Genomic DNA, 12,266 nt, shown 5'->3' on the forward strand with positions numbered 1-12,266 from the left:
GGAGAAAGCCAGAGAGTTCCAGAAAAACATCTACTTCTGCTTCATTGACTATGCAAAAGTCTTTGACTGTGTGGACCACAGTAAACTATGGCAAGTCTTTAAAGAAATGAGAGTGCCTGACCACCTTATCCATCTCCTGAGAAACCTATATGTGGGACAAGAAGCAACAGTTAGAACTGGATATGGAACAACTGATTGATTCAAAATTGGGAAAGAAGTACGACAAGGCTGTATATTGTCTCCCTGCTTATTTAACTTATATGCAGAATATATCATGCAAAAGGCTGGACTGGAGGAATCCGAAGCCAGAATTAAGATTGCCGGAAGAAATATTAATAACCTCTGATATGCAGATGATACCAGTGAGGAGGAATTAAAGAACCTCTTAATGAGGGTAAAAGAAGAGAGTGCAAAAAATGGTCTGAAGATCAACATAAAAAAACCCCCTAAGATCGTGGCCACTGGTCCCCTCACCTCCTGGCAAATAGAAGAGGAAGATATGGAAGCAGTGACAGATTTTACTTTCTTGGGCTCCATGATCACTGCAGATGGTGACAGCAGCCACAAAATTAAAAGACGCCTGCTTCTTGGGAGGAAAGTGATGACGAACCTAGACAGCATCTTAAAATGCAGAGACATCACCTTGACAACAAAGGTTTGCATTGTCAAAGCTGTGATTTTTCCACTAGCAATGTATGGAAGTGAGAGCTGGACCATAAAGAAGGCTGAGCACCGAAGAATTTATGCTTTTGAATTGTGGTGCTGGAGGAGACTCTTGAGAGTCACCTGGACTGCAAGAACACACCTATCCATTCTGAAGGAAATCAACACTGAGTGCTCACTGGAAGGACAGATCCTGAAGCTGAGGCTCCAATACATTGGCCATCTCATGAGAAGACAGGACTCTCTGGAAAAGTCCGTGATGTTGGGAAAGTGTGAAGGCAAGAGGAAAAGGGGACAACAGAGGACGAGATGGTTGGACAGTGTCACTGAAGCTGCCAACATGAATTTGACCAAACTCAAGGAGTCAGTGGAAGACAGGCGGGCCTGGCATGCTCTGGTCCATGGGGTCACAAAGTGTCAGACACGACTTAATACAATGGTGCCCCGCATGACGACGATAATCCATTCTGTTAAAATCGCTGTACAGCGAATTCGTCGTAATGCGAAAAAAACCCATTGGAATGCATTGAAAACCGGTTAATGCATTCCTGTGGGGAAATACCTCATCGTCCAGCAAAGATCGCCCATAGAGAACCACCGATCAGCTGTTTAAAATCGCTGTTTTGTGAAGCTTGTGTCCGGAAAACAGCCATTTTGTGAAGGGAAGCCAGCCATTTTGCAGAGCTGGAAAAGTCATCGTTTTGCGAACAAAGGATGCAAACATATTGGAACAAGTTCAGAGGAGGGCAGCAAGGATGATCTGGGGGCTGGAAACCAAGCTCTATGAGGAAAGACCGGAAGAACTGGGCATGTTTAGCCCAGAGAAAAGAAGACTGGGAGATATGATAACACTCTTCAAATACTTGAAAGGCTGTTATACAGAGGAGGGGCAGGATCTATTCTCTATCATCCCTGAGTGCAGGACACTCCCCAATGGGCTCAGTTTACAGGAAGCCAGATTTAGATTGAATACTCTATTAGGAAAAATTTCCTAATTGTTAGTATGGAAGAGGTGGTGGGTGCTCCAACACTGGAGACATTCAAAAGATACCTGGCAGATATCCTTTGATTTAGCATTCCTGCATTGAACAGAGGGTTGGACTCCATCGCCTTATAGGCTCCTTTCAACTTCATGATTCTATGATTCTTTGATTCCATAACTCATCCCCACAGACACCCATGGTTGGTGAGGCTCCTTCTGAGAGGCCAGAAACAGACTTGATGACTGTAATGGCTAAAGCGCTGGACTACCCTAGTGAAACTGGTTGGGTAACCTTGGGCCAATGACAGGCTCTCACCCTGACCTATTTCGCAGGATTGTAGACAGGTATGCCGCCTTAAACTCAACTAAAGCAAAAGCGGCTTATACATGTAACAAACCAGCAAACCAAAAAGAATACCTCGAATCTGCAACAGCTGTCCAGTGAATAATACCGATGGCACTGTATGACAGATTTTTCAGTTCTCTCCACTTTCTAGGGCGTTGCTTTCGATTATTAAGACTAATGTGCCTAATGGAGTCGGTGCTTATCTCACGAGCTTCCTCCACCCTTTCGCTTGAGTTCTGCGATGGACCTGGTTCTCTCCCGACCCGGGGAGAAGCGATTCGGCTTTGGTCGTCTTTCTGCCTCTCTTTTTACCCTCCCCCCCACTTTCCTGTCCCAGGTCGCCAGTTTCACCTGCCGGTGACGTCACGGCGGGACGAGAGGGGTGTGGTTTGGAAAAGGCCGGGGAGGGGTGGAAATAAGGGGTATATAGCCAGCCGTCCCATACGGAGAGCTGCACCTTATCTCCTTTCGTGGCGCCGTAGATCCTCTTGATCGAGGTGAACCTGCGCTCTTCGGGTCCGATTCAAAGGTAAGGAGAAGAGATTGGAGCGAGGTGGGGCGTTGGTGGGTTCTTCGGTAGAAAAAGAACGGGGGCTTTTGAAAAGTTTGATTGTGGGTGTTGGGGTCCCCAGGATCTTAATATACTTCATGGTATATATATATATATATATACCATATATATCTGGGTCTCCTCTCCACAGTGCTCGGTGCTGGGATGTAGCATCAGTTTCCTCCTTTGCGCTTTACCTAATTTCGAGAAGAAGAAAAAACAAGTTGAGAAATCTTTGAGGGGATGTTAAAACGAGTACTGTATATGGTAAACTTAAGAAGATCGCCGTCCTTCCTTGTTAAGAGACAAGCGCGGACGGAACTCGCACAAAGATCCTAAACAGAGCGTGTTTAGTAATTATTTAATCGCTCTTCCTCCTTAATACGAAACGCAGCGTGGAACAAAGTTCCCTTCTCTCTTTTTTAACAACTCTTTGAGTTGTAGTTTATTTAGATTGGGGGGGGCTTCTGGGAGTTGTAGTCGGCGACAAGAGTATTTTTCAAGGCTTGTGGTCTGGGGTAATCTTAGTTAAATCGCGCGTCGCTCTGTAAAAGGCGGCTATCAATCCGAGTCCCGGAGTTGCGCGCGCGCGTCCTTGCTTCGGGGAATAAAACTCCGTCTTAAAAGGGGGAAGAAAAAATCAACCCGCTAACTTGGGGAGTAAAAAAAAAGTTGTTTTCTTGAGGGCAAGGAAGAGCGTAACGGCTATGGGTCAGCGCCCTTTTCTCTGCCTCCCCACCCTCTCCTTGATGCCAACAAGGTGCGCGTGGGCGGCGCCTCGCAGTTTGGGTGAGGCGAGTGAGACCCATAGAAACCTCTTCTCCCCCCCCCCCGCCTTTCCACCTGAAAGAAGACGAGGGGGGGAGAGTTTCGGTTGAAGGGGGGGGGAAACGGACGGGTAGTAACGACGGTCGCTCCGCCCTCTCGCCGTCGTCGCCCCCACCCCGGACCCGTCTGAGGCACACACGTAACTAACGAGCAGAAAGTGGAGCGGTGATGGCAAAGCCTTTGTTCCTTGGCGCCAAGTCACCTCCTGACCGCGTGCCCCTTTGTCCTTAAGAGCTTGCGAATCCGGCTGAGGGAAGGTGGGTGCGCGGGCGCGTAATGTTGGAATTCGCGCTTCCACTCCGCAGAAAGCAACGATTCCGCTTCCCTCACGTCGCAGAATGGCACTTTAAAGCCTAGCTGCGCCCGCGCGCGCGCAAACTTTTCTAGTTCCATCTAGTCACCAGGGTCTTGATGCAATATCAGAATACGGGAATAGGGGACTTTTGGGCAAAGCAAGAGACGATGCTGGTGTTAGATTGTGAACTTCGAAGCCGGGAAATCTTTATTTTTCATAGCTGCGCTGGCTGGGGGGTGCTGGGAGTTGTAATCCAGGCAACTTTCCCAAAGCTTTGGTTTAATTTGACCTCCTTTTCTGTTAGGAAAGTTTTCTGAATTGTAATTGTGTTAGTCACCAAGCATTTCAACAAGAAACACAAAACAAAAGTTTTTTAAAAAAAGACGTTGTGGCACTTTAAAGCCCAACTGCTGTGATTTAATGTAAGCTTTCACGGATCATCGTCCACCTCTTCAGATTTATGAGTTAAAATATAGAGTACATGGTGAAACCTTCATGCAAGGCTTTTAAGATAAAGGGACTACGTTGTTTGGTTGTGTTTCACATCTTGTAATGATTTGCGGAATGTATATACTGTACGCTGCCTATGGCTGCCACATATAGCAAGAACAGAAAAGAAAATGTTTAGAATTTTTAAACACTTTTGTTCTTCCACTAAAATATTGTAGCATTTTTTTCTAAATAAATATAGAAAGATTCCAAGAGTTTCCAGCTTGCAAGATCTTGTTTTTTTGGAATTGAATGAGAAATGTGAGAGGCTGCCCCCATGAGCCTACGTATGTTGAGGTGTTTTTAGAGAGGATCCATGTAACCGGCGAATTCACATACACCTGCAACGTTGCAGGCATGACGAATCTGTCTGAAATAGCCAGGTGTAGACTGAAACTCTCGGCTGTAGTGATGATCCAGCAGGTGGGGCCCTTTGCAATTGTAGGGAAGCAAAGGTTGGGCTTCCCCCACCCTCTAACTGAGAAAGTCATGGTGGTTTCACTGGTATGCCTCATGGTGGAAAATACTGCCTTTGTCTTGGATGATTATGACGACATAGATGTTAGGCATCTTCTTATAAGGACTGTTGATTCCTTAAGACCGGTCTCTTAAAGTGGGAGCATTTTAGTTCAGATTGGACCAGATTAAATTAAACCTCATTGATGCCTGCCAAGCAAGCTGGAGAGAAATGTGTTCCTTTTACTCAGGGTGTGGCCATAAAGGTTGTGGGAACTCTCCCTGGCTGAACATGGTATTAAAATGGATGGGTTAGGGTTTTGGTGTTTTAAAAAAAAATAGTGGGTTTTTTTTGCAGGTGATGTAAACTGAACCCAAGGCTATATATATTTTAATATATAAAAATACACATTTGGGAAGGTGATTGTTGGGCTTTGTTAATATAAATGCTAAAGTTGCAAGGAATAAGCCTACAGCAAGAAAAGCAGAACACGCTTGAAATGGATTCTGTGTTTTGCTTTGGCTTAATTTGAAAAAACATGGTCCACAATCTATTCTCCATCTAATAGTTCCCATAAAAACTCCTCAAGCATGCTAACCAGAAGCCATGCTTACCGGGGTGGGGATGGGGGTGGAATTCTGGGAGTTAGAATCCAAAAAGTAAGGTTTTTTTCCAGCTCTGCCACCTCCCATTATCCATCTTGTCTCTTGCATTTGGTGGAAATCTAAGAGTAGCCATAATGATGAGGAATTTGGGGCATTAAATCTAAAAAAAAATGTGTTTTCAAATTCTGCTTGAGTCACAACATGCCGCAAGCCACCCATTTTGAACTCGTCAACTGTTTGTCTTCATTGTTTTCCTCCTTTCTTTTCTCTTCTCTTGTCTCTGGAAAATCCCTTAAAAACATACGGCTAGCATAAGAAAACATAGCTTGGCTTGTTCACTTTTTGTGAGTTTCATCCTCAGACTGCAAGACCTGTGTATCCACAGGCAAGACTCACCTCTGAAAAATGCATGAAAACGCCTAACTAACCATGTTCACGCAACCCTGCTTCTCCTGTTAGCTAGGGCTAGCTGAGGGTGCAGCTCTTGGGTAGGTCTGTACTTTGTTTTACTTGCCTGTGCAGTTTGTATTTTGGACATCCCCAAATAAAATATAAAATACTAGGTGTCATCATAACAAGTGGCACCGAAACAGTTGTTCGACTGTATGTTGTTGAAATGAAACACGCTGAGAACACCAGTGCATTTTCAGGAGGGTACATCCCACCCTCGAAATGCCATGCGATTGAACTGTCAGTTATGTGATGCCTGTGGTGGCCAGATCAGAGTTTTAAATGTTTTGATCTCTTCCAATGCATTGTGTTTCATTTTGCCAGTCTCAGTTTCCCTTCTTTCTCCCACTACTTCTCCAATGTACGTTAATAATATTGTACAGCAGGGATGCCCCAGTCATTAGGCAAGGTGGGGCAACTGCTTCAGGTGACACAGACAGGTCCATAGCTAGTCCAGCTGAGCTCTCAAGCCATTCCCTCTCTACGAGGGTTTGAGCGGGAGGGCACTCCCCTCAGTTTTAGGGCAATCTCCCCCCCCCAATGAACAGGGCAATGAATTCCTCTTCCATTTGTGTGCTACACAGTATTCTACCTCCTAAAATACTGAACTATTCCTAGGAGATACTATGCTCCTGGAAGAATGGAAGTTTCAACTGAGAAACCCGCTAGTTCCTGTTTGCTTTTGTCTTTGTCTCAGGCGGCCCTTATTTAGCAAGAGATACAAAGAACGAGCTTCATAAATACCTTGGGTTTACTCTGGGTTAGGTCTCAAGCCTTAGACCTGGACAAAGGTGTGGGTCTAGTTTCCACTAAAGATTGACTTGTTTTGCAGTTGAGATCTGTTTCTTTAACTCATGGTTGTGACTCTAACCAGGAAGGACTGAAGTTGGTACAGTACATAGTAATCATCACGCACAGCACAGCTCTACTCTGATCAATGTGTAGCTGCACGGAAATGTTAGAGGAACTTTGTTATGTTGCCTGTCCTTTGGACTCTGTTGTTGAGAATGCTGCTGACCATGTGTTGGAAGCTGGGGAGAATTTATATGAAATCCACCCCCTAAGACTGGACTTCCTATCATAACCTTGGAGACAGGGCCCTGTTCATGACATGGTTTTTAACTCAAAGTTAACCAGCAACAAAGACTAACAGAGGCTTTACCTAGCATTTGAGGGGCATCACGACTATAACAGCTCCATGAGATAAGGGCACAGGTGCAGTTTGGTCTTCTAAAGCTCCTTGCTCATGATAGTTAGAAAATGGTCACCATAATCCAAAACTGACTTGACAGAAAATGCAAAAGGGGTTGTGCCTTTTACTCTGAGATGGCCCTGTAGTGACAAGGAAGAGTGGTATATGTCAGAGCTTGGAAAAGTTACTTTTTGGACTATCATTCCCAGAGTCTCCTGCCAACAGCTTACTAGCATGTGTTTACTCCAGTCTTGCCATAGTTGTGTGGTGCGTGTAACGCAAAGCTAGACAGTGTCACACCTTAGACTTGCAAGATCTTCACTAGGTCCCTGGAACCCATCCGCTGGAGTTAGGATCAAAATGAGGGGGGAGGCTTTGGGAGGCAAGCATAAAACTGAACTACAAGGAACTGTTTCTAGTGGTCGTGCCCTGAATTACTGTTTAGATCCTGGTCTGAACATTTGCTCCCGGGTTTCTACACACCTTGGCCTTTTTTTTTTTCCCAGCAGCCTGTCCTTAAAGTCTGAGGTAGGTTGAAATCCCTAATGAACAACTTGATTGAAAGACATGGCAATGAAAAATATAAGCCTTAGCAATAGGGCAACTGCTGTCTTGTCTGTTGTCTAATAGCCCAAAAATAGTTAAATAGTCCTCAGGGTTGCCAAGTGCCGGTGGCAACAAAACTTTTGTATGACAGTTCCGGGACCTCAGGGCAGGTGGTTGATGCAATTCTTGGGGGTTGTTCGCAGGGCAGGTATTTTGGTTACCTGCTAGAAACATTTCCAAGGAGGGTGACAAACACGTATTGCAAAAGTGCTGCTATACCAGGTCCCTGTGTCTATGTGGAGGCAGATCATTCTTGCCTCTTCGTCATGAGAGGGAGGAAAACAACTGTCTCATGCTTGCTTTGTTTCAACTAGGGCACAGGGGAGTTGCATGACCCGATGAGTCAGGGGCTTGGTTTTGTGTCTGAATCAGGCAGGAGTATCACCTACTCACCTTCTCCTGAGTTATGTGGGATAGCATAGAAGACAAGCAGTGTGGTCCTTGCACAATCCAAAGGCAAGGGTATCACCTACCTGTGTTGTGGGGGGGGAATATTGCATGGAAACTCTTATCTCCTGGGAAGACTCAAGGTCATCTGCCACAGCATCTGCTTGATAAGTTTACTTTTTGGACTACAACTTCCAGAATTCTCTATTTGTTGTCTGAGGAACTGTAGTCCCTAGAAAGTAACTTTGTGAAGTTCTGTTGTCACCATCAATCCCAATTCTTTTCTAGGAGAGTATGTCTAGTTACTGGTTCCCAACCTTGGGTCCACAGGTGGTCTTGGACTAAAACTCTCAGAAACCTTCACTACTAGCTGTGCTGGCTAGGATTTCTGGGAGTTGTAGTCCAAAAACATCTGGGAACCAAGGTTGGAAATGACTAGTCCAGATGCTATTCCAGAGGAATTGACTACTTCAGGAATTGAGATATGTAAGAGTTTTCAGGTGGGGCTTATATATTGGTCAGTGGTATTCCAGTGTTGCTTCAATAAATGCAAGTTGTTTAATTCCAAAAGCTACACAGATATTCTTAATTTAGATCACCCTTTTCTGAAGCTGGAGCCCTTCAGGTATCTGGGACTACAGCTCCCATCCTTAAAGTACAGCTTAGAAAACTTATAATTTTGGAATCAGTTCCCAGAATTCTCAAGCCAACACAGGCTTGCTTACAGGGAGATTGTGAGAGTTGTAGTCAAAAACAAATAACTCTTTGGAGCTCTTACAATGCATGTTTTGGGGATTCCTGGCCCCAGAAATTTGTGCTCAAGCGTTTTTAATTCTTCATTTCCCAAGTCCAGTTGATATAGTGGGGCTCCACTGACTGATGTTACGAGAACAAGGTCCACACCTGTCCTTGTGTGCTCTAAATTTCTAAGGATGCGCATTTTCTTTAGTGTAAGACATGGATTGCAATCACATCGGAGCCAGCAAACTCTGGTTCGTTCTGTATCTCTAAAGAAGTATCACAACCCAGCTTTAAACCACAGGCTTGCAAATCCTAGCTTGAGGGCAAATATAAAGTCGTATTTCCAGTTCAGGCACAGCTGTAGCAAAGACTACATTGTGTACTCAACAGGAGGCCCTTGGTGAGTTGAAGCACATAGCTTGTTCATGCAGTGTCAAGAGGATAGATAGGTGGGCATGGCATGTGAACCAGTGCCTGGCTGTGAGTTTACAGTCTTGCTTCTTAAGTCTTTCTCAAAGCTTAGGAAGCTTGGGGGGGCAGGATTAATAAGAACTGCTCTGATAGCAGTTTTCTAGGGACTTGTGCAGAGGTCTTTCCCATTAGCCATTATCTGATCCCTAGAAATGAGCAAACAAGCAAAAACTGTAAATGCCAGAAGGTAGACCTGACCGCATGCCTGACCACACAGCATCAACCATATTGTTGGGATGTGGTGGTTGGAACCAGTGTTGGTAAGACTCCTGCAACTCTTGGACTTTTGCCACCTGTGAAGCTTTTTAAACAAGAACTAACTGGTCTCCCAGGTGGAGAGAAAGGTCCTCCTCCCTCTTCCTGTTCTAATCTCCCCTAACACCCCTCCACACACACACATACACACATACACCATGGGAAAGAATGAACTGTAGTTTGGTAAATAAGACTTTGTTCCAAGCAACACTTTAGCCAGAAGGGATTTTCCCCCTAATATTTAACCCCAGTGATGGATAGACAATGGAGCAAGTTGTAGACTCCTGGTTTTGCTGGAAAAAACAGGTTGTATAACTGTGCGACTAATCCTTAGTCACTGCCAAGGAGTGACAAGGGGAAACCGGCTTGGCGAGGGGAGCCTTCAGTACAATTGGGCTCTGCAGCCTGTGAAAGGGTTAGCCAGTGAGATCTTTGTTTTTCTCATATAGAAGGTTTGCTATTTCCCGAGTTTGCTCATGTTCCGCTGTTCCATGGGTGCTTGGCTTTGGAACTAAACTGGAGCCTTGTCAGATCAGACCAAGCACAGGGTGGAGAAAGTATGGTCTTCCAGATGTAGTTGGGCTACAACTCCTGTTAGCCTTGGCTGACATGCCCAGTGAAAAGGAATGCTGGGAGTGGCAGTCCAACCAGATCTGGAAGGCTGTAGGTTGCTCAGTCTTGCTCTCGACCAAGTGTGCTAGACACCAATAAGGCAGAACTGGGACCACAGATGTTGTGAACCTTAAAGAAGCACCAGCCATCACAGCCAATGGATAGAGGTGTAATCCATTTGAGAAGCCAGGTTTGGGATGTATTGTGAAAGAGACCTCTTTCTACTACAATGGTTCCCAGCCATGGGTTTCCTGGATACATTGTGCTACATTTCCCATTATTGTTGATACTGAGATGATGGGAAGTAAAAACCATCATCTGGAGATTCATGGTTGAGAGAGGCTAGATTTGATCCTTTCAAGCTTGTGGCTGTTATCATAACAGATGGTACAGAATCCTATCATTTAATATTGCGTATTATGCGGACAAACGTGTGTACAGATACCGCGCGAAATTGTGGATGCCCTCAAACCAAAGGTTTTGGAATATTACTTTTTTTGGGGGGGGGGGGAGATACAACACTCCGTGTCTTCCAGAGTTCACATAGAGTATGCTGGGAGTTGCGCTACAAAAACATCTCCCAGATCTCTGCCTCAAATGTTACACATCCTCCCTCTATACAGATACACCATAAAATAACAAGTCATGTCTCTTGTGTTACTAAGAGTAACTTTGCTTGGATATTAATTGCCATTTCATCACTGTTTCTACAGATCTGTCTACACCGAAGCCATGGTCTCCGCTGGTTTTCAGATTATGGGCATGGCCCTGTCGGTCCTGGGCTGGATCGGGGCAATTGTCACCTGTGCTTTGCCCATGTGGAAAGTCACAGCTTTCATCGGCACCAACATTGTGACCGCTCAGATCACCTGGGAGGGGCTATGGATGAACTGTGTGGTACAAAGCACCGGTCAAATGCAGTGCAAAGTCTACGACTCAATGTTGGCTCTACCGCAGGATATCCAAACAGCGCGGGCCCTTATGGTCATCTCTGTGCTCCTAGCTCTCCTGGCCCTGATGGTTGGCATCGTGGGAGCCAAATGCACCAACTGTGTGGAGGATGAAGATACCAAGGCCCGCATCGTCATCGTCTCTGGTGCCGTCTTTGTGACAGCAGGCGTCCTCTGCCTCATCCCCGTCTGCTGGTCAGCCAACACCATCATCCGAGAGTTCTACAACCCGCTAGTAACGGAGCCCCAGAAGAGAGAGCTGGGTGCCGCCCTTTACCTTGGATGGGCAGCCGCAGCTTTAATGATCCTGGGAGGGGCGCTGCTCTGCTGCAACTGCCCCAGGAAAGAAGGCAACAACTACAGCGCCCGGTACACAGCCGCTGCCTCTCAACCCCGCAGTGATTACCCCAGCAAGAATTATGTCTAGGAGCACCACCTTGGAATGAATCAGTTTTCGTCCTAAAAGCTCACTGCTGGTTGGATCTCCTTTGGAAGCAGGACTGGATCCTTTCTGAGGCTCCACGTGATGAATGTCCCTCCTTAGGAACAGAATTAATCCTGTTCCAAGACTTCCCAATGTATTTTGGCCCGTCAGTATTTTGCCTTCTGCTGTTAACCACATCCATTGTATAGCTGTATCTTAAAGGAGTCAGAACTTTTCTTCAGGTTAACATCTTGGGACTCATGATCTAGGCCCTCCATGATGTCAGTAGATAAGGCTCTGGATCTGAAATTTTCAAGTAGTTGATGATAAATGTGATTGATCTTTTATTTTTTTTGTAACCCCTGGATGCTTAATGAATGACTCTTACCTGCCAGTAATGCCCTGGGGAATCATCAAGTCCTGTTCAATAGGATCTTTTCATAGGGTGGGGGGAGGGGTGGTAGAAATCACTACACTAAACCAGGTAATTAAAGCTGTGATGTGTTTGTATAATATTATATTGTAAACCAACAGGATGTGGTCTCTTAGAATGTTTTGTTGTTGTTAACTTGTAAAATGACCTTGCATGCATTTCATACTAGATGCCAGTTCCCCTCCCGTTTTTTTTTAAAAAAAGAAATATGACCTGAATAAAAGTTACAGGCTTTTGTATATAGTAATTTGTCTTTGTTTGTTTGTTTGTTTTCTGATTTAGAGATGGTGGGGGTGGGGAGATAAGACTAAGCCTAAGAATCTGTATAGGGCAAAAGGTGTCTCTGGAACAAAGCAAACAACAACAACAACAACACAACTCACAAAAACTTTATATTATTACACTTCTCCCTTCAGCAACACAGGGATTAGGAGTGCTGGACCCCTGCGTAGTCCAAAATCCATGTGTGACTCTTATGCCCCAAAATATAACGATAATGCATAAACAGTTGATTAACAGAGCGAGAGAGA

General features: G+C 45.2%; 1 protein-coding gene across 2 annotated transcripts; it reads left to right on the forward strand.

The window, feature by feature from the left end:
* Positions 1–2,393: 2,393 nt before the first annotated feature.
* LOC110088384 (claudin-4) lies at positions 2,394–11,983 on the forward strand. 2 transcript variants are annotated; one of them, XM_020810622.3, is made up of 2 exons: positions 2,394–2,520; positions 10,643–11,983. In XM_020810622.3, the coding sequence occupies exon 2, from the start codon at positions 10,662–10,664 to the stop codon at positions 11,304–11,306; it is 645 nt and encodes a 214-aa protein (XP_020666281.1). In that variant the 5' UTR covers positions 2,394–2,520; positions 10,643–10,661; the 3' UTR covers positions 11,307–11,983. The 2 variants fall into 2 exon arrangements, with proteins under 2 accessions (XP_020666281.1, XP_020666282.1); XM_020810623.3 differs by lacking the exon at positions 2,394–2,520 and adding an exon at positions 3,376–3,626.
* Positions 11,984–12,266: the final 283 nt, after the last annotated feature.

The sequence above is a fragment of the Pogona vitticeps genome, chromosome 6 (genome assembly GCF_051106095.1).
Source record: "Pogona vitticeps strain Pit_001003342236 chromosome 6, PviZW2.1, whole genome shotgun sequence".
Taxonomy (NCBI): domain Eukaryota; kingdom Metazoa; phylum Chordata; class Lepidosauria; order Squamata; family Agamidae; genus Pogona; species Pogona vitticeps.